This window comes from Cnephaeus nilssonii, assembly GCF_951640355.1.
Source record: "Cnephaeus nilssonii genome assembly, chromosome: 2".
Taxonomy (NCBI): domain Eukaryota; kingdom Metazoa; phylum Chordata; class Mammalia; order Chiroptera; family Vespertilionidae; genus Cnephaeus; species Cnephaeus nilssonii.
This window is the reverse complement of record NC_137073.1, coordinates 90863724-90886993: the sequence shown is the minus strand read 5'-3', so window position 1 is coordinate 90886993 and position 23270 is coordinate 90863724. Positions and strand designations below refer to the sequence as shown.

Genomic DNA, 23270 nt, shown 5'->3' with positions numbered 1-23270 from the left:
GCCTCGTGCGCCGTGATTGGCGCGTCAACAAAAGCGATGGACATCTCAGCCAATCGTCCTCGTTGGGCCCTCCGGCGCCCGCCCTCTGCTCTCTGTGCGTCCTCCAATCCGGAACCGCAACCGGGTGAGCGTGCCAGTCCGCCCGGGGAGGGCGGTGGGGCCGACACTCGGGCTTCTGCAGGTCGCCGGGCTCCCTGGGGCGCAGCCGAGCGCGGAAAAATGAGCGACTCGGCGGGTGAAGGTCCTCGCGTCCGGCGCTACCCCGAGCTCCCGGTGTGGGTGGTGGAGGATCACCAGGAGGTGAGCGCGCGCGGCGGAGCTTGGCCCTGGGAGGCCTGGCAGAACCGGAATGTGTTCACCTGCGCGGGTTGCATTGCGGTGGGGAGAACCCCAGGACTACCTCGGAAGAGTAGGCGCTGGCGTTTGCGGGGCAACTTAGTCGGCCGCGGGCAACTCATTTAACTCGCTCCGTTTGCCCCCAAACCCCACAGCCAACGACTGGTGGAGTGGGGATTCGAACCCTGGGCAGTCAGACCGCAGAGCCCGGAATCCTGGCCTTGACCTGCACCTTAACGCCGGCCTCCTGCTGTCTCCGGTCGCCAGCACAGTGTGGGTGGGGGGCTTTTTGTTAAGAATGCGCACTGTCACCTGTGAAACCGGGACCATCGCGTAGCCTTCTTAGAGCCGTTGGTAGTAGTGTGTGCACAGGGTGCACGTACATTTAACACGGTGTCCCGCGTTTCTAAATACTCAAGATCGTTTCCATATATTAAGAGTTGCTAAAACAGTGCCCGAATGCAGATTTCTGGAAGCCTACAGACGAGGTCCATGGACCTGAGACTTTTTTTTTTTTAAGTAGCATTAATAAACGGAGAATTCTCTGGATATGAAAGAGGAAAAGGGTGGTCCGGATTTATGGGTGGAGAAAGTGAAGAGGAGAGGAAGGAAGTTTGGCTTCTCAGGACTTGGACACCCACACTGTGTGGACCTGAGAGAAAGAGCAAGTGTGGGTTAGGCAGTGCTTTCAAATTCTCTCTCTCAACTCATTGTGGGGTATTTCTTAAGTCAATTTATTGCAGAGATATCTATACTAATAAAATGGTAATATGCTCATTAGACCAGGTGGTCCTTCTGGACAAAGCCAGGGTGGTGGGGCCGAGACAGGCGGCTAGGGGCAATCAGGCCGGCAGGGCAGAGCAGTTAGGGGCGATCAGGCAGGCAGGCAGGCAGGTGAGCTGTTAGGAGCCAGCGGACCCGGATTGCAAAAGGGATGTCTGATTGCTGGTTTAAACTGGCAGTCAGACATCCCCCGAGGGGTCCCGGGTTGGAGAGGGTGCAGGCTGGGCTGAGGGACCCCCCTCCTGTTCACCAATTTCGTGCACCAGGCCTCTAGTTTGTTAATAAAATTATATAGGTTTCAGGTGTACAGTTCTACATCATCTGTATATTGTATTGTGTGTTCACCACCCCAAGTCCTTTATCCCACCTTTACCCTCTTCTAGCTCCCATACCCTTTTCCCTCCGGTGACCACCATACAGTTGTCAGTGTCTATGAGGGGTTTTTTTCTTTGCTTAATCAAATTCAGTCTTAAATCTAGAAATATACAGACTGTAACAGGACAAAGCCCTATAGACCGCCTAGCCAACCACACCTTCCTAAAGTATGGAAAGGACCCTGAGACCCAGAGTAGCGTGAACACATCTTTAGTGCCAGAACATGTATGAACTAGCAGGTGTTTTCTGAGCCTTTGTCCTTTGTTTCTTCACATTGTCTGTTAAGTTTGTTGTGGCGGCAAGATGACAGCAGAAATGCCCATTAGAGCCTTTGGAGGTGCAAGTTGGAAGTTCTGGGGGGAGGGGATAAAGCTTGAGATCGTTATCTAAATCATCTACAATGAGCACCTTTTCCGACATATTTTCCTGCTTGCTAACAACTTGGTGTGCTTCAGGTTATGTGCAGTTACATTTAACGTTTTGTAGCCTGCAGTTGACTGTATGCTCATGATTTCAGTGCCAATTCTGAATGTGTGCATGTGTCTTTTACAGGTTCTGCCGTTCATATACCGAGCCATTGGCTCAAAACATCTTCCTGACAGTAATATAAGTTTTGTGCATTTTGATTCACATCCAGATCTCCTTATTCCTGTGAATATGCCAGCTGACACCGTGTTTGATAAGGAAACTCTTTTTGGGTAATATATGGTTTTGTTAATGATTGTTTATGTGCTTAAAATACAATTTACAGTAGATAACAAGCAATTAAGGGAAATAGACTTTGTTAAACTCATCAGTTTGTTTTGTTTGCCTTTTATGTTTTATTTAGAGCTAATGTTGACAGACTTTTTCTTAAAGAGCCAGGTAGTAGATATTTTAGGCTTGCTGGCCATATGGTCTCTGTTGCAACTGCTTATCTCTGCCCTCCTAGTGTGAAAGCAGCTCTAGACAGTATGTAAACCAATGGCTGTGCTTTTGTTCCAGTAAAACTTTATTTACAAAGACCGGTGGCTCAGCCAATGTTTGCCAAACTCTGCTTTAAAATATAGAATTTTAGAAATAGAAGACACTTGGTAAGTTATTTGAGCCAGTTCTCCCTTCCTCTCCACTTTAAAACTGAGGCACAAGAAAATGTGCAATAATTTAATTTGTATATCTTGTCTTCCAGTATTGAGTTTTTTCAGCCTCCCAATTCGTTACTTTCAGGTCACAAATCCTTCAGTTATATAGAATCATTGAGATGGAAGTGAAATTGGTGATTTGTACTCTATTCTTCATGAAGGATCTTACCTAATGTATCTCTAAATAGTTACTTATTAGTTTCTCTTCTGTAAGAAAGTTTCCTGAAATTCTGTCACTGCCTCTTTAAGTACATATTTGTTAAAATGTAGCCTATTTGTACAATATAAAAAGTTACATAGCAATAATCTTTCTGATTTATAAAATTAAAAGATAGATACTTACGTGATTTAATTTTACCCTACTACATTTCACTTTTTCCAAAACCCCAATTCAGAGCATTAGTTTCTAAAGAAACATGCTAGCTCTGCCATTGTCCTTACTCTTTTATATTTAGAGGTTCTGTGTCTTAGAAATTGAAAAGAATTAGGAAGCAGGTATGCAGACTGTACAGTTTAGTCATAAAATAATGGTTCTTAAACTTTTTAGAATCGGGATTCCTGTATATCCTTAAAAATCATTGAGTTTTTCTTTAATATGGGTTATATCTATTGATATTTACCATATTTGAAATTAAAACATATATATAAAATATTAATTTCAAAATAACAATAGACCTCTATATGTTAGCATCAATAATTTTATGGGAAAACAAATGTATTTTCTAAAGCAGAAAAAAAAATCTAGTAAGAAGAGTAATACTACTTAAATTTTTATAAATCTCTTTTATATTTGCCTTTAGGGAAAACAGATGGATTCTCATATCTGCTTCTGCATCCACTCTGTTGCCATATGTTGTTTTGGTGGAAGTATATGAAAAAGATTCAGGAAGATAATTTTCATAGCCTTTCAGATCATTGTGAATATTCTTTAATATTATACCGACGCTTGATAAGTGTTAGTTTCCTAAAGCTTACCGTAGCTAGACTGTAGAATCCAACAATTCAGGTTCAAGTCTGAATAACCATGGTTTATTAATCAGCTTGGTATTTAGCCTGCAATTGAATCACAGTGCTTTTCCTTGAGACAACCATTTACTTCAGAGTATGTAGCAAAAGTACCTTCCATGCACTTCTCATTTTGTGATATAAAAATAGATATAACTCACATTTTAAAATGTATACTCAAGATCAAGTTTTAATCATGAAGGACATTCTTACCTGAAACTGACTTTGGTGGGGTGGGGAGAGCGTTAGTGCGTGGTAGTGAGGAATACAATGACTAGTAGTAGAGTTTGGTTCTATTACCTTGATTAATCTTAGGACATCAACCCACCATTGCTTTTCACCACCTGTGCAAATGTGAATACCATGAAAAAAACGAAATAATGCCTTAGTGTTTTAGGAAAACTATTTTTAACCAGTGGTCACAAGTAAGGTCTCAGGAACCTCCCAAGGGTCCCTCAGACCATGCTTTGAGACCTGCCGTCTTAAAATATTATTGTGAATGAAATTACATTTGGGAAAAAATTACTCACTAATAATTTTCATTCTTCCTCTCTGTTTCTTTCCCAGAGAATTAAGTATTGAGAACTGGATTATGCCTGCAGTTTATGCTGGCCATTTTTCCAATGTAATATGGCTTCATCCCACATGGGCTCAGCAAATCAGAGAGGGTACACATCACTTTTTAGTAGGCAAAGACACTTCTACCACAACAATCAGGTAATTTCCTCATATGTATGAATATGAAAGGTTGAATGCTTCTATCTTATGTTGGATCCCTGCAATAATTTATAAGTATCTCAACACATATATAGAGTCAGATTAAGTCTCAGCTCTTCCAAAAAGAGTTCTCAAACACCAGGAACAGGTTTTCAAGTCTCTTGACCTTCTTCACATACCATTTATATTTTGCTACTGGTCAAGATTTTTGTTGTGTTTTTTTTCCAGTCCTCACCCGAGGATATGTTTGGTGGTTGTTTTTTTATTGATTTTTAGAAAAAATAGGAAGGGAGAGAGAGAAAGAGAAACATTGATGTAAGAGAGAAACATCTATCAGTTGCCTCTCAGGGCCCCAACTGGGAATACCGGGATCGAACCTTCAACCTTTTGGTATATGGGACAACACTCCAGCTAACTGAGTCACCAGGCCAGGGTGCCAAGTTTGTTTTTGAATAACATAATCATCATCTTGAATTTTAGCTCCATTGTTGACTAACTCCATTAAATCGTTGAAGTACTTTTTAGATTTAAATATTTAATGATACATTCACTATTTTCTTCAAGTATAACTATGATCTGCTGAATGGAGCAATTAGTAGTGAAAAAGCAGAATTATCTCACATTTATTTATTTATTTATTTATTTATTTATTTATTTCAGAGAGGGAGAGAGAGATAGAAACATCAATGATGAGAGAGAATCATTGATCGGCTGCCTCCTGCACACACCCTACTGGGAATTGAGCCTGCAACCTGGGCATGTGCCCTTACCGAGAATAGAACCATGACCTCCTGGTTCAGAGGCTGATGCTTAACCACACCAGCTGGGCTCACTATTTTTTTTTTTTTTTTATAAATCAAATGGCTAAAAAGTAGATTTGGTGTTTTAATTTTATTAACATGACCAGCTTTTGATCATCTAAATTAAACTACAGAATACTCTGGCAGTTTACATGTACAACTTTTTTGTTGTAAAGCTATGTAACCAATGTTTTGTGTATCTTCTTAATTCTCTTGTGATGAGATGAATGTTTTAAGTAGTGAAACTACTTTCTATAACATGAAGGATAGTGGGATTAAATGGTCATACATTGAAAATGAAATTATCTTTCTCATTGAAAATGATAGTTTTTACTTCTGGCTTACCTCCATAATATGATTCACTTTTGTTATATATTATTATCAATTACACAAATAACTTAATTTTGTATATATGAAATTGTATTTATTGAGGATATAATACTAAATAAATAGGGTTCCTCGTATGATAAATATTATACATAATACCAGCATATGTGAAGGAGTGGTAGGATTTTTATTGATACTTCAGTGAGTAGGCCTGCTTTAACCTATAATGGATTTCTACAAAATCAAATAATTTTGAGCAATCTGAAATAGACATTTGAAACTCAGTGTAATAACAATATTAGGAAGATTTTGATTATCTCATGATCTTAATCCTATAAGTAAAAATTTATGAAAGAAACTCCCATACATGTACGTATGCAATCTGAAGTGTGTATGTCAAGTTTAACGAAGCTTTGAAATACATCAGAGGGAGCTTCTATTATGAGAGATTATTTCCAGATGTGTAATTTTTCTCTTAAGTGATTTTCTTTTTGGAGGGGGGGGATAAAGTTTTAACTGGTATGAGAGAAAGCCCAAGCACTGGCTTGAACAGCATCATTTTCCTTTCTCATGTTCGTTTACCGCATACAGTCCAGGGCCTGGATGGCAGTTCTATAGTTTGGGTAACCCCAGTTCCTTCTGTCTGTTTGCCCCATTATCTCTAGAATGTTGCCTTTGTCCTCATAGTCCAAGGTGGGCTTGTCACTTCCATGTCATATGCCAGTTGGTGGGGAGGGGAGAGCAAGGTGAGAACTTAGTCAAATGAGACTGGGCAGTTGTGTGCCCAGTTAAAAACTTGGGGAATGCTATTTCTACAGAATAATAGGAATTGCAAATATTAAAGGCAGCTCTCAGGTTTTGTCTAATATGTCCTATAGATTTGCAATGCCATGGAAATGCTATATGAAATGAAACATCAGTTAATTTGTCTATTCATTTTTAAAATAGTTTTTTCCTCTGATCCAGGGTAACAAGTACAGATCACTACTTCCTAAGTGATGGTCTTTATGTAACTGAAGACCAGCTAGAGAACCAAAAACCTTTACAATTGGATGTAATTATGGTAAAGCCATATAAACTCTGTAACAATCAAGAGGAAAACGATGCAGTGTCTTCTGCTAAGAAACCAAAGCTAGCACGGGAAGACGCAGAACACACTGCCTCTACTAACTGTGCCTCTTGTTCAGAAGGATTGGAAAAGGACACAGGGACCCAGAGAAGGGTCCACGCCAGCCTGGAACCTTCGTGTTCATGTTCTTCTGAGAGCCAGGAATGCCAGACTACAGTCAGCTCTGGAGAAATTCTGGAAATTTTGAAGAAAGGGGATGCATTTGTTTTAGATATTGACTTAGATTTCTTTTCAGTCAAGAATCCCTTCAAAGAAATGTTCACTCAGGTAAACATTTTTAAAACATAGATCTTGAGAATTATATGACATTTCTGTAGATCAGGGATCAGCAAACTTCCTGCAAACAGCCAGATAGTAATGACTCTATTGGGGGCTGTCATATGGCCTCTGTCACATATTCTTCCTTGTTCTTTCAGACCCTTTGTAATTATATATACCATTCATAACTTGAAGGCCGTACAAAAACAGACCCCTGCTCTAGATAGTATTTATTATTTTGCATCTATTAATTGGGGTGATGTGTGCATGGGTGGTTGGAAAAAGAAAAGTGATATAATAGAAGAAAGTGTGTACATTAAAGAATGTCAGTCTCTTATCCATTCCCAGTCCCTCAGATTCTTACCTCGAAACAAATACTATGGCCAGTTTTTTATGGTATCTTCCCAGAGATGATTTTATACACACACACACACACACACACACTAATGACATGGTTCATCGGGTTCACGGATTCGTACATATTGAAAGGAAATTAATTAGAAGGTGGCCGGCAGGCGGGACTGGGCAAGACAAACCAGACATGTTCTGGAGCCAACCTCCCGCAGTCCCTCCCCGGCCCAGCTGCACCTGGGGTGGCACCAGGGCTCGAAAGGCGTCTACGGAGTGAGCAGGGTCCCTCCGGCAGGTGAGGTCCCTCGGCCTGGCCTATAGGGATTGGGCCGAAACTGGCTCTTGGACATTCCCTGAGGGGTCCCCGAGTGCGAGAGGGCACTCTGCAAAGTTGCTGTCATACAGGGTGTGGAACACAAGCACAAGTGTGCAATAAACCAGATTCAGGGCCAACAGTGCCCCAGCCACAACATAACACATGGCTGAAATGGAATCATGTGGCCCCATGAGAAATCGGGCTTCCTACTCTCTGGTTTCGGGGTGCATCACCCGAGAACCGCTGCTGCCAAGTTACTGCAGCTCAGCAGCTCCTGGTGGTCAGTGGGCTTCATAGCAGCTCAGCAGCCCCTGGTGGTCATAGCGACCTATTGGACGGTCAGACACTTGGCATATTAGCCTTTTATATGTGTGTGTGTGTGTGTGTGTGTGTGTGTGTGTGTGTGTGTGTATTGATTTCAGAGAGGGAGGGAGAGGGAGAGGAAGAGAGAGATAGAAACATCAAAGATGAGAGAAAATCATTGATCAGCTGCCTCCTGCACACTCCACATTGGGGATCAAGCCCACAACCTAGGCATGTGCTTTGACCAAAAATCGAGCTGTCACCTCCTGGTTCATAGGTCAATGCTCAACCACTGAGCCAGGTTGGCCGAGCTCAGAGATATTCTATGTCTGTAAAACCCTGTGTGACAAATTTTTCAGTAAAAAATAAAGTGCCTAATTACACATATACTTTTTATAACTAATCTTTGAGTCCTGTGATCCTTAGGATACCTCAGCAGATCTTAAATGCAAATCACCAGACAATACCAGTATGCACTGATCTGAAATAGCATCATGTATTTGGGAAACTGATGAGTTCATGGTCCAAATGAGCATTCAGAGGTGCATTTTATGGGCATGTGTATCTGCTTGCCTTAGTGTTCAGAAAGTTGTCACAGATCTATTTTGGGGAGATTCAAATTAATTGTCTTTTTTCTAAGTTCAGTTTTTGATTTATAATGATGTTGCTGCACTTTACAATCCTTATTCTGTATACATATCAGAAGCCATTGTGATTTATCTAAATAATCATAGACCTCTACTGGTCATGCCCAGATTGATAGAGTTAACTCTGAAGAAATGATAATATTTACAATGAAATCTGAATTATACATTTTGCCTGATTTTCCCAGATAGAGCTTTTAATGATTATGTAAGATGTTCTTGTATCACAGCCATTTTTCACTTAAGCATATCATTGATAAAATTAAATTTTTTCTAGTATATGGATTTTTTTGTGTTGTTTTTAGGAGGAATACAAAATCTTACAAGAGCTGTACCAATTTAAAAAGCCTGGCACCAACCTGACAGAGGTATTCTCCATTTATTTATTTTGGGCTTTATCTATTTGTCACATATTTAATAATATCTTAACAGCTTATTAGAGGGCTCTCAACTGTCCAAAATCTTTGTGTGTGTGTTTATTGGGGAAGTCTGTGACTTGTACTTGAAAATAATGTTTTAATGAATTGAATTGAGATTTTTTTTGTTTTGTTTTACAAAATAGGGTATTTTTAAAATTATTTATTTTTAAATTAAGTTTATTGGAGTGACATTGGTTAATAAAACCGTACAAGTTTCAAGTGTACAACCCAATAAAACAGCATCGGCATACTGCATTGTACACACACTACCCAAAATCAAGTCTCTGTTCCCATTTATCCCCCCTTTGCCCACTTCCACTTCCCCCACCTTCCTTCACTTGTTTTTGAAAGAATAACTATAATCTCGGCTTTTCTATACATGTAAAGGAAGATTTGGTAGATTGTGTTGATGCTCGAATTCACCAGTTAGAAGATTTAGAAGCTACTTTTGCTGATTTGTGTGATGGTGATGATGAAGAAACTGTACAGAAATGGGCTTCAAACCCTGGGTAAGACCTTCAGACATTTTTTTTCTCCAACTCTACTATATTTCAGTCCTAGATTGTTAAATTTACTAAATTGCTTTTTAAAATTAGTATTAAATTTCAACACAAATTTACTAGTTTTTTCTGTGTGCCCAATATAATCCTAATTCTAAGGTTTTCCTTGCATTATTTATTGCTTATAACAATCTTATGGCTTCATTATTATCATGTCTATTTTATAGATGAGGAAACTAAGGCACAGAGTTTAAATCATCCCAAATCACATAGCAAGAGGGTATGCTTTTAGTCATTGTGCAGCAGCTGCCCCTGTTATATACAAGATGTGGTAGGTTTCATGGAAGATTAAAGATGAGTAAGACAGTCCCTGTTCTAAGTAAAATTTAAAAAATTTACTAGACTAGTAAATTATAATGTGAAAATGTGCCTCTTTTTAAGAATAGCCCAACTAGGAGTAGAAGAGTTTCTTTTCAAGCTGCCCATAGCATCAAGGAGCAAGATTTGAGAGCTGAGATTTTCATCAGGTCATTTATTTGGCTAATTTCAGTGTTAACCTGAAAATAGGGAGACAAAAGTTCTTTTAAAGTGATTGTCTGTTGATTTGGGGGCAGAGTGAAGAATGCCTTTAGTATTAATGCTAGTTTGAAAGAATAGTGAGTGACATAAATAGTATAGCTACCTTTCTCTAAAGTAATTCTTTAAATTATATAAACTCACAAGACCAGGTAACTAAAATAAAACTGTCAGACACAAACTTTGTGTGCCCATGAGCATAGAAGACCAGAACCAGCTTATTTTCAAATTGATCTCCCACCAACAGACTATTCTCCAGGTGTAAATGTAAGAAATCCGTCATAAGGCAGCAACAAAATACAGAAAGTTAGAATCATAGTATTTCAAGCCACTAAGATTTGTTATGTAACTGTTATTGAAAACTAGAGGCCCGGTGCACAAATTCATGCATGTGTGGGGTCCCTAGGCCTGGCCAGCGATCAAGGCCTATTGCGTGGGGGGGGGGGGGGGGGCAGAGGGGGGAGGGACCCTAGGAGGTTGGCTGGCCAGCCCGGGAGGAGGAGCCACAGGAGGTTGGCCAGCTGGCAGGGAGGGGCCGCGGGAGATTGGCTGTGGGAGCGCACTGACCACCAGGGGGCAGCTACTGCATTGAGCATCTGCCCCCTGGTGGTCAGTGCGCATCATAGCAACTGGTCGTTCCGGTCGGAATGTTTGTTTAGGCTTTTATATGTATAGATAATTCAACAGGTCTCTGGAAGAATAAGGATTAAACTAGAAAAGCAGTTATTTCTGGGGAGAGGAATTATTTGGCTAAATGATGAGGGAGATATACCTTCCTTTGTTATGTATTACTTATGCATAATCACATCAGTAAATATTAACCCAGCACTTTAACATCAGTTCAAGCTTTTTTCAACACTGTGTGCTAAAGGCACTTACTTTTCTTGCTGATCAAAGTGACTTTTAAAGTCACAGTAGAACTTGAATTGTTAAAGAAAAGGAAAAGCTCAGTTTTTCAAGTGCTAATTTTCAATCTTGAACACAATCTGTAATCTTTTTAGGTAAGAAAACAGCAGGGAACATTTTTAAGGTGACATTTGAACAGCATTATCTTTCATTTCCCAAGAATCATATTGTTAATGGTGAATTTTAAGGGTAATGTATCACTGGCTACTGTAATTTTGGTTGAGGTACTGTGATGTTTAATTGAGCTGTGGCTATTTTCCAGAATGGAATCACTAGTTCCACTTGTGCAGAGTTTGAAAAAACGGATGGACGTGCCAGACTATGAAATGGTAAATTATTTTATATTGAAGTAAAAAATTGGCCCTTTCCAAAGGCATTTCTTGGTAGAAAAGCGTGCTTTTTGTTAAAGTAGGTCACTTTTATTCGTGTTCTTGGGAAGTTTGAATGAATATTTTTTAAGTGGTGTAAAAGAAATACATGCTTTTTAGAAGCTGGAACATTTTTCATTTTTCTAGGAATAACATTTTTCCCAATTTTACCTATGAGGCAAAAGTGCTGTATTTTTGTTTTTGTGGGGTTTTGTTTTTGTTTATGTCAGATCTCTTCTTCCCAAAGAAAAGAAAGAATACAATTTCATTTTTTTTACTCCTTTCCTCCTTTGTTTCCTGACTGTAAAATTTTCTGATTATAAAAACCAAACAGAAAGACACAAGAAGGCGCTCTGGTGAGTTGGTTCTTGCATCTTAACTGAATCAGCTGTATAACTGACTTTGTTTGCCAGCAGTGATTTGAATTCTGTGGCAAAAGACAATACCTTTAATGATAATCTCTTTTATTTTGATATCATTCTGCAGTCTTTGACGTATAAATTTTCCCAGCTGAAGTTCATGTGCCTTTTCTCCGATTTTGTGCCAGAGCTGAGACCTCCCCCTCCCCCCCCCCCCGCCCCCAGCCTTCTGTTCTTTTATTTCTGGTGCTTCTTAATATTTTATTTAATCGTGGAATACAATCGAACCACCTCATTTGAACTGAAGTTTACATATTGATTTAATGCTAACTTTATGAGAAAAATACCAGCAAAAGAATATTTTGGTTAAATTGTGGCTAATCTAAGACTCACCTTTTTGGGTTTTTTGTTTTTGTTTTTTGTACATTCAGTATTATTTTGTATTGGGATCAGGTGTACAGCATAGTGGTGAGACAATCATATACTTTACAAAGTGTTCACCCAGTATTTTTAATACCCAGCTAGCACCATACATAGTCATCCTTCTTTTTAATGGCAGTTACTAAGAATGAAAGAGAAGCCCTGACCAGCAGTGCTCAATGGTTAGAGCATCGGCCTGTGCACTGAAGGGTCACAGGTTCAATTTCCAGTCAAGGGCACATACCTGGGTTGCAGGTCCAACCCCAGCTCCTGGTTTGGGAACATGTGGGAAGAAACCAGTGGATGTGTGTCTATCACATCAATGTTTCTCTCTCTCTCCCTCCGCTTTCTTTCTTTCCCTCCTCTTCCTCCCTCCCACTCTCTCTAAAAGTCAGTGGGAAAAATATTCTCACTCCTTGGGTAAGGATCAAATGAAAAATAAAGAATGAAAGAGAAGACACTTAGGGTTTAAAATGCTTGCGCTTGTGTGATATTAATGCATGTGACTTCATGCAGATCTACTTTCATTGTTCCATTGCATCTGGGTTTTGTGATGGTTGGGAGGGTTTTATACATTGTTGAGAGAAGGGATGTCATGGGCTCAGTCAGATTATGTAATCGAATATGACATGCCTATAGCTTCAGGGTTAGGACACTGAGTGTTTTAATCAATTTAGTAGAAAAGATCATGCAGCGTGTCATTTTACTACATTGACGGATCATTGCCAGTTAAATCTTTGATGTTAATCCAGAGTCTCCAATAAAATAGCAAATTAGTGTTTTCCCCATGCTTTGCACTCATGTACGCTAGGCAAAACTGTGACATATTTGAGATCCAGTTTTCCAGAACTTTAAAGCAGAAGCTGCAAAATGCCAACTTGTGAGCCACTTCCAGCTTTCAGGCATATTGAGATTGGTACCAGTCGTTTATATTTAAAACGCATGTATAGATATCAGTAGAATGTGCTTTTACACAAAGGATGCACAAGAAACTAGGAACAGTAGGTTAAATAAGATAGGAAGACTCTCCCTTATATCCTCCTAAAGCTTTGAATGTAGTACTAAGTGCTGCATCTATTTAAAAAGAAAATAATACACTGGGAGAAAAGGTAAGGTGAGAATATATTTTTTAAATATATTTTATTGATTTTTTTTACAGAGAGGAAGGGAGAGGGATAGAGAGTTAGAAACATTGATGAGAGAGAAACATCGATCAGCTGCCTCCTGCACACCTCCTACTGGGGATGTGCCCACAACCAAGGTACATGCCCTTGACCAGAATCGAACCTGGGACCCTTAAGTCTGCAGGCCGACGCTCTATCCACTGAGCCAAACCAGTTAGGGCTAAGGTGAGAATATTATGTATAGTTTTATATCAGCTTTTAGAATCTAGGTGAAATGGATAATTTGCTAGAAAATGTGAATTGTCAGAAAGACTCGCGTAAATACAGAAACTAAATGAATCCATAACCAGAAAATAAATTTAAAGAGTAGTTAAAGAACTATTTCTAGAAAAGGCATCAGACCCAAATAAGAGTATAGGTCAGTTCTTACAAACGAGAAAATAAGTAACTTCTGTGGCACAAAAATTATTAAGGAAAAAGTCATTCTAATTCACAAAAATATTAAAAGATTTGTCAGCAAGGCAATTAATGGATAAAGAATCTTCTAAAAACAATAAAGCCTTACAGTGTAATTTTTAATTGTCTTATTTTCAGGTTCATCAGGCTGGTCTAACCTGTGATTATTCAGAACTTCCTCACCATGTCAGCACAGAACAAGAAATTGAGTCTCTTATTCAGTCTGTATATTATTTACTGAAAAATTTACCAAAACCTACTCTTGTAACAATTGCAAGGTAAGTGTGATAGCCTGAATAAAGGCCCATCAAAGATGTTCATGTCCTAATCTTAAGAACTTGTGAAAATGTTGGCTTATCTTGGCAAAAGGACTTTACAGGTGTTGATTAACTCAAGGGTCTTAAAATACGGAGATTATCCTGGATTATCTCGGTGGATGGAATGTAATCACGGGGATTCTTACAAGGAAGATAGGAGGGTCAGAGTCAGAGAGATTTGGAAGGTGGGAGGATGTTGGCTTTGAAGATGGAGATGGGGCCACAAGGTCAGGAATGACTAGGCAGCCTATAGAAGGTGGGAAGGCAAAGAAACAAAGAATCACAGTCCCATGGTACCTTTATTTCAGGACTTCTGACCTCCAACAAAACCATAATAAATTTGTGTTGCTGTAAGCCTCTATGTTTGTGGCGAATTGTTATAGCAGTGACAACCTTTCTAGATGAACTAATACAAATATCCCTAAATGAATCTGCTGATTACTGATACAGTAATTTTTACCTGTTTTTTTACCTTCTCAGCTCAGATTTCAGATGTTGTATTTTCTCTTCCCCCTTAGTAATAAGAACATGTTATCTTGTCTTTGAAGTTGGTGTTTATTATTCAGATAAACACAGGAATTCCCATTTCTGTGTCCTACAGAGGAATATTTAGCTGCTGCCATGTTTTAAATTTAAACATACTAATGTGCTAAGTAGTTACAACAATAAAAACTTTACTTTCTATGTTCATATTTGGGCTGGTTTTATAGAGAACTGTTAGATTCTAAAATAACTGCTATTTAAACACTCAAATAATGTTTATATTTTGTATGACAAGCATTTTATAACATTTTTTATCGTCCTACAACAAAAATTCATAATCTAATCATGCATAATTTTAAAGTAGACATAATATATAGATAATAGAATTGTCTTAGTTCATTCAAACTACAATAGCAAAATATCATAGACCTATGCTTATAAACAACAGAAATTTATTTCTCACAGCCTAAAGGCTGGGAAGTCCAAGAGGAAGACACCTGCAGATTCAGTGTTGTGGGGAGGACCTGGGTCCTGGTTCATAGAAGCTGTCCTCTCCCTGTAACCTACGTGGTAGAAGGGTGAAGGCGCTCTCTGGGATCTTTGTTGTAAAGGCACTAATCTCGTTTATGAGATTCCTACCCTCATGACCTAATCACCTCCCAAAGGCTCACCTCCAGATATGATCACATTGGGAATTAGGTTCCAAAATAATGAATTTCATGGGGGAGAGAGGGTACACAAAGACTTAGTCTTAGTCTATAGCAGTAACCTACTTATACACATAATTTAAATATATGTTCATATATGTATATACACAGAAATATTATTGTAACATAAAGGAGAAGTGAGAGTCATTGATAAAAAGTAATACGTATTAAAACAGTCACTAAATGTAACAGTTACAAACACAGACAGATACTCGCATGTTGTATGAGCCAAATAACTTGAACGACGCTGCCATAAGTGACAGTTTTTCTAGTTAAAACAGTCTCTTGGTCCAATCTTCCTTCAATTAACAGAGTAGTTCGTTTCATTTCTGAAAATTGTAGTACATATTGAATCTGTTTTCAAAAGTACTTTATTCATTGATGCATTCTGGGTTCAAAAAATGAAAACCAGGGCCCAGTTTTGCACTCTGTGAGTGCTCTGTGGGCTTAGAGTAGTGAGGACACAGGACGGTCATTCATATTTATGTTGCAGGACTATCCTGCATATTGTAAGCATTCTTGCAGCCCTGTCCTCTTTCTCTGGCCCCCTAATTATGATTTGATAATCAAAAATGTACCTACAGAATTCTAAAACTCCCTTTTGGTACTCCCATCAAAAACCACTCTCGCCCTGGCCAGTATGCTCAGTAGTTAGAGTGTCCACACCAAAGGCTCCCAGATTCTATCCCGGTCAAGGGCAGTACCAGGATTGCAAGTTCCTTCCCCAGTCCCAGTCTGGGCAAATGTGGGAGGCAACCAATCGATGTATCTCTCTCACATCAGTGTTTCTCTCTCTCCTCCCTCTCTCTCCCTTCTCTCTCTAAAAATCAATGTGGCGAGAGGGAGAGGAAGAACCACTCTAATAGTGTTAAAAAAGGCCAGAAATTTTTTTAAAGCATTTAATAGCCCCTTACTTGTCATAAATTAACCTTTTGTATATGATACTTCTTCAGAGTAGGTCTTTATCCACATGTATATGTTGGACAGTATTTAATAATTTAAAATTGTTGTGTATCATTTATTATGTGTTAAATATTTACATCAAGCCATAAAAATAACCTAATCACCAGAGAATGGAATGAGTTTATCAGAAGTAAGGTTATTTAGTAAGACTGTTACTTGTTCAGTTTTAAATACTTGTGATAGGGAGTAGGCTAGATAACTAATCCCATTTCTGTCTATAAAAGTTTCTATACCACTCTTCCCAATCCATCCTTCTAAATGGCTTCCTCACCCAGTTCAGAACCAGGAGACACTGATCAAATCATTTCAGATCTTAGTCCAGCTCTCTTGTCAATGACATCATCGTTGCTTAGCTGTTCAAGTTGTCCTTGGTGATTCTAGAAAGACTCCCAAAATGTCAATTTCTGTCCCATCCACTTGGCTTTTTTCCTCAATACTTACTACCTAGGACAGTGGTCAGCAAACTCATTAGTCAACAGAGCCAAATATCAACAGTACAACGATTGAAATTTCTTTTGAGAGCCAAATTTTTTAAACTTAAACTTCTTCTAACTCCACTTCTTCAAAATAGACTCGCCCAGGCCATGGTATTTTGTGGAAGAGCCACACTCAAGGGGCCAAAGAGCCGCATGTGGCTCGCGAGCCGTGGTTTGCCAACCACTGACCTAGGAAATTAATCCCTACACCAGCACATTCCCACATTTCTTTTTGGACGATCCTATACACTTGTGTAGTTAAATTGTTTTTAGAAGCAGATCCCTTTTATCCATTGGAAAACCTCTTCCCTCCTAAGTTCTAGCCCCATTGTACACATAAAAGGAGAAGGATGCCAGTCACTACAATAACAAGCCCCAGGATTCCCAGCAACATCTCCCTTTCAGGGCAACAGCAGTCCACTGAGGAAGCACCTGGCCTTTGAAGATGGGCCCTATGGCTTCAAACCCCTTAGTAGCACTCACTAGCTGCTGGCTATGGGACCTGTGCATGTTAATCTTTCTCGGTTTCAGATTCCTTTAAAGGGAAGGTAAATGTACCTGTTTCTTAGTGTGGCTGAGAAGATGAAAGAACATAGTTTGTGTCATGTTCCTGACATGAATAAACATTTAGTAGCTTTCAACTGCTATTATTCCAAAACTTAGCATACTTTCTATTTTATATTGAAATGAACACATATAGGCTTTTCCTCACTGCACAGTGATCTCATCCTATTTATGTGGTTTGATTTTTTTTCTTTCTCTTTTTGGTTCCAGGTCAAGTCTGGATGATTACTGTCCTTCTGAGCAAGTTGACGCCATTCAGGAAAAAGTCCTCGGTGTGCTCCGCTCCCTCTATGGGACTCTAGACCTCCACCTGGTGTACTCAGCAGAGTCCTCTCCACCTTGAAACAGCAAAACACTGGACTCCTATTACATTTCGATGTAGTAGCAGGTTTTTGTTAACTTATTTGTAAATGAGTCTTCCAGAAAACACTTTGTCTTTATATTAACTTTTGACTTAAAATCCTTCAGGTATCGTCAGTTGTTGAATGATGGCAATTTTGTTGGCATCAAGACTACCCCTGTTGCTTATCTTTCTTCCTTTCTGTAATTGTCCTCACTTTTGTGAGTGTTTTTTTTTTTTCCTCTTTTCCCTTTTTCCCATAAGTCGGTTGGAATGTATGAGATTCATTCATTCATTCATTTATTCACTCAACTAGCTGACATTTATTGAGGCATGTGTCAGACATAATTCCCCGCTGGGTATATGGTAATGAACAGAACAGACAAGGCCCTGCCCTTTTGAGGGACAGCTAAGAAACAAATCATGGAAGGACAGCCACAAACATGGCCTCACAGGAAAGTAATATTCTCAAAAGCTACTGCCAAAATAATAATAGCATGCCAGCCCATGAAAATTTTACAGGAAGTCTACCTCTCTATGAGTGTTTGTTCTGTAGCCCAGCTCTTGCTAAAAATGCTCTCAGCATTGTTGGTTGAGGAGGTCTATTTCAGTAAACTCAACCAAACAAAAATTAACTCTAGTTTGCTAATCAGAAAAGCCATTTGGGAGTTTTGGCCTCCATGAAGGTAAGTGTGAGCATTGATTGTCATTATAGTTCCTAAGTGCCACTTTATTGGCAGTCTGGGTAGATACTTTTCAAATAAATCAGCTCTTCATGTAAATAGTAGGGAAAAAATTTAAGTCCTTAATTCTGGCCTACCATAAATACTGCCTTCCACCAGCCTCCCATGAGTAAGAGTAAGAGAGCCTACCTGACTTGCTCTTATAGTAATCATGGAACTCTTCATTTACTTAATTGGCCACTGAAGTCTCCCCTCTTTAGTATCCCTCATGTTCAGTAATCATTTTTACCTCCTTGATTTCTTTTTCTTTCAAAAGTAGGATGACATTTACAGAAAAAAAAATCCATTATTCCTCAGTCCTAACACAGTAGTAGTCTTCATTTTTGCATGTAACTTTCAGTCCCTGAGCACACGTGTACCTGTTGAGTTGCATGTAACTAAAATTATAGTGTTACCTGACTTAATGGCTGGTAGCCACAGTCACATTACCATTACCGCTCACTAGATGGCACCAGATCCCATTTTTCCAATGATTCTGTTTTTCTTGTCACCAAGTGGATTTTCCAAGGCTGATAGTGTGAATGCTTATTTCTGTTATGAAAAGCGAAGCAAACTGATTTAATTTTCTATTTTGATAGAACATTATGTGCCAAAAAGTTTTATTTCTCTGTAAGATCAGAATTGTAAAATAGTGCTATTTATTTTTAAATTTTTATTCGAGTTCTGTAAACAGATGTTACTTTTACGAGTAAATTAATTTTGTGTGCTAAAAGAAATAAACAGGTGTGTATTGAGGTTTTGAAATTTTAAACTAAACTGTAGTACTAATTAATTGCATATAATCTCAATGTGTTCATAGCATTGACATTATGGGTCTGGTTTAGCTAGTAGTCATTTATTACAATTCCCATGAACTGATGTGATTCATCATTGTTTTAACTCAGGTAGAACAAGAAAGCATCAATTTCCTTTTTAGGGACACTTGGACTGTTTAATTCTCATGGTCTATAATTCTTTTAGAAGAATAAAATTCATTCCCTACTTGTTGACTAAAACCAACTCAGTAAATTATGTCTCTCTGCTTATTTCAAATAGGGAGATATTTAATTTATCAAGACATCCTACATATGTATTCTAAGTACCAATGAGGAACATCACAGTACAATGTTTGGATTAGGCACGAATATCAGTGAAGCATGGGCTTTTGAGTATCTTCTTTAAAAAGTGACTTAAATGTAAGCATAGGCCATAGCTTTGATATCTTGAGGTGTTCTAGGTCCTCAAGTTGCTCATGGTCAAAGTCCTTCATTCTTTATGTGATACTAGAGGCCCGGCACACGAAATTCAGTCACCGGTATGGTCCCTAGGCCTGGCCTGCGATCAGGACCATCTTCCCCAGCTGGCCCCAGCCCTCGCCACCACGCGATGGAGCCTGCTGGCCTGGGAAAGGGACCAAGAGGTGGTCAGTGCGCCTCATAGTGACTGGTAGAACAGTCGTTCTGGTCATTCTGCCATTAGGGTCAATTTGCATATTACCCTTTTATTATATAGGATTATCTCCAAATACTGATTTTATTTTAGCTGTAGTGGTCCTGGATTGCTGACAACATATTCATTGTACTACCAATAGTTTATAGTCAGTGGCATGCTTCTTAGTACAAGATTATCCCATTCTTCTGTGGGACAGCTTTCATCGTTGGCCTGCGGGGCCTGCCTGGCCATCCCGAGCCGCAGCGCTCTTGCAGTGCTTCTGAACTAACAGGTCCCGGCTGCTCTTGGCTCACTGCTGCCAGCTGCACTCCCAGGACTCCGAACACCAGGGCCGTTCTCTCTATTTACTCTCATCTGAGTTCAACAAATGAAGTTGTGACTGAGGTTTCTGTGACCCTCGATTCTTAGGAGAGAGTCCTCTGAACAGCAAATATTCTGGCCACTCGCTGGAAGGTTGCATCTTACCATCACAAATTAGGAAGTTGGCATTTTGCACATCAGTATTTCTTAAGTTTGCCTCCTGTGATTCAGAAGCAGGAACCCACTGCAGAGGGGAGGCAGGCCTGAGGCTGCCCCGTTTCACTTCCTTCAAAGACCTTCCTTGTGGAGTCCTCAGCCCATCACCAGCGACAGCTCCCATGTCTCTGACTTCAAAACGCTCTTCCACAGCCGGCAGATCCCTGAGCTGTCAGCTGTGAGCCATCAGCACTGCTCAGAAGCCTCGGTGCCTCAGTGACTATGAATCTCGCCAAGACTGAGACAGGTGCATGTCATGACTGAATAGAGCAGAGCACAGTGGTAAGTGTGCGCTTCAGGGGCCTGCCGCCTGGCCCCAGCTCCCTTTTATTATAATGAGAGAATGGAACTCATCAGGGTGTTGTGAGGAACAACACATATAAAGCCCTTACACAAGAACCATTCAGTAAGCGGGCTGTCATTTCCAAACTTGGCCCTCATTAGAATATCCTACGGTGACTTTCAGGTCTCAGCTGCTCTCCTCACGCCTCGCCTAGATACTGATTTTTATTAACTCCACATTAGCTTCCACTTTATTTCTGTTAATAATGGAATTTCAGTTGCTTTATTCAAAGAGAGCAGGTCCTTGCCCATAAGGAAAGAAGTAACAGGGCTTTAAGCAGAGTTGCCATAATTTAAAAGTTTTGCCTTGCCATTGGTATAAGCACCCATTAATTCACCATTTTGAAACTTGCACTCCTGTGCAATCAGGGGTTAGGGAAATCCAAGCCCACCCCAACCTGTTTTCCTCTTATTATACTTTCCTTCTGCCTGCCTTTAAATAAACCTAGGATTTCTGCTGTAAACTTCTGATGTAGACAATGTTTGAACCTATAAATCACATTCATAGAACTAGGGTTATCATTATCATTTTTGACATTGCTGATTTACAGGTGACCTCGAGCAAAGAAGTCCCTCGTGAATCAGCCAGAGCATGACAGAGGTGGGGGGAGAATGGGTATCTCTAGCCAGTCCACAGTGATTTCCAAACCCCTCCCAAGTGTTTCCTTCCTCTGAGCTTCGGGCTTACCACAGAGCGGCCCCTGCTTGTTCAGGATTACGGAAAGTGGGATCATTACATAAAGTGGAACTGTCTGTCAGCTTGGCCTAATAAGGGTATGTAGCAGCCCTTCAGACATGACCCTGATCACTCCAAGAGGGAGGCAGGGATGAGGTCAGGTTTGGAGCTAGGCTTGGGTGCCGGCTTTTAGAGCTACCCTGAGATCTACCTGCTCAGCAGCACCGCCCTCCTCTGCAGCATCACCCCACCTGGAGCAGGCACAGGCAGGAATGGGCCCGTCACCACTAAGTGGCGTTATTGGTGACTTTGAAATCAGACCACGTTCAAATACTACCTTAGCCAGTTATTGGTGACTTTGAAATCAGACCATAGAGTAAGTTATAAAAGAAAGGCCATCATGTCCCTTTTCCACGTTTTGACATCTGTTCTCTCCCAGGGAAAACCTGTAAGAACCATGTTCTACAATGCTTATGTCGGCGTGACTTTAAAACATAGGTAGTTTGATTTTCTGCCTAAAACTCACATCTAACATTTGACCTTATTGCCAAAAACCACATGTGGATATGAACTTTGGGTCCCTTAAAAGTATTGCTCTCAGGTTATAGCTTTGCTGACTGTTGGAAGAGCAGCACTTTCTCACTTCTGATTTCCCTGCCATGTGGAAGCACCTTCCGTCACAGCCCCGGCCTCGCTCTCCCTTTTATCCACCCCTCCCTGGGCCAGGAGGAGTGAGAGGAGAATTGCAGGATGCGTCCTATGGGAGAGGCTTACAGTTGTCCAGCGGTGCCAACGGATGGCAGAGTCTCTCTCTGGGGAGCAGTGTTGGAAGCCAGTTATTGCCACAGACTTACGCCACATTCTCTTAATACCAGTTTTATCGGTAATAACATTTTTTTCTCCATCTGCCTGAATGTCTGTGCCTATTTTTAGGATATTTAGGAATTTAGTGGAGAACGGTGATGTCCACTGAACTTCTTCACACCCAACATGACAGTGCTTGCATGGAAAGTCTATAAACCCAGGAGCTCTTTGGAATTCCAATCAAGAAGGAGGACATTCTGTGACCATCCTGGACAAACCTACACATACCTTCTCATTATACAGTCTGTTCTTCTGCTACGAGGTAGATGTGTTAAAACATCGTTACAGACTTATTTTGCTTGTTAAGTGTCTTTCTTGGATGTCAGACTGGTGGTTTACTTTTGTTTGACACAGCATCCTAGTAGACGTCCTATACAAGCAACAACCAGTTATAAAATACTAAGATAATAAGCCTTATAATAGCATAACTTTGCCCCCAAAAGATACCTGTGAATAAATAAAAAACTAACACCTATTCTTTAAAGGAAACACTACCAAGTTATTGAAGAATATACATGAAGGGAAAAGGAACATGTTTATATAAGAAAATTCATTGTTATAAAGATGTCAACCCTTCCTATATCAAACTATATATAATGCAATTTCAGTAAACATACCAATGAGATTTTACTTTAACTTGTGACACTGGTTCTAAAGTTCATGTGGGAAAATAATTATGCAAGAGAAAACAGAAAAAAATGTAAAGTTAAACTTAAGGTATTAGTTATACTATGTACCAAAATACAATATAAAACTATTATATTAGTTAAAATAGTGCATTACTAGCATGTGAGCAGGCAAATAGGTAAATGGAACATAATAGTGTCCAGAAATGGACCTAAGTCATTTAAAGTAAGGATATCTGGTTTAAGAAGAAAAAATAGAAAACTAATGGCTAAGATAAAATGAAAGATTACCTCATTTTCATAAAGTCCAACAAAACGTTTCTGCTCATCAGGCTCTCCGAGCCAGGATGCTGGGGGTCAGGCTCCTTGCATCTTCAGCTCCGCCATCCTCAGTATGTGTCTTCCCAGGTCTTTCTGGGGGACATCTCCACTCCATCTACCACAAGGCAGAGAGGATGGCGGGAGGGGGGGGGGGGTCACATGCAGAGGCTTTTATGGGCCCCGCCCATCAGTCCTAATTGCAGCAGAAGCTGGGAAATTGCCCTGTTGTGTGTGTCTAGAAAGAAGGGGGAACGGATTTAGTAAATACCTGGCATTTTCTCCCACAAGACCCAAATTCTTATTGGAAT

General features: G+C 39.9%; 1 protein-coding gene across 2 annotated transcripts; it reads left to right on the top strand.

The window, feature by feature from the left end:
- Positions 1 to 144: 144 nt before the first annotated feature.
- On the top strand, positions 145 to 22599 carry LOC307109390 (UPF0489 protein C5orf22). Of its 2 annotated transcripts, none has more exons than XM_079788064.1 (9): positions 145 to 300; positions 2047 to 2192; positions 4188 to 4337; positions 6431 to 6860; positions 8771 to 8833; positions 9272 to 9393; positions 11129 to 11195; positions 13732 to 13871; positions 17314 to 22597. In XM_079788064.1, exons 1-9 carry the CDS (start codon positions 220 to 222, stop codon positions 17444 to 17446), a joined length of 1332 nt encoding a protein of 443 aa, XP_079644190.1. In that variant the 5' UTR covers positions 145 to 219; the 3' UTR covers positions 17447 to 22597. The 2 variants fall into 2 exon arrangements, with proteins under 2 accessions (XP_079644190.1, XP_079644191.1); XM_079788065.1 differs by having other exon boundaries at positions 173 to 300; positions 2132 to 2192; positions 17314 to 22599.
- Positions 22600 to 23270: the final 671 nt, after the last annotated feature.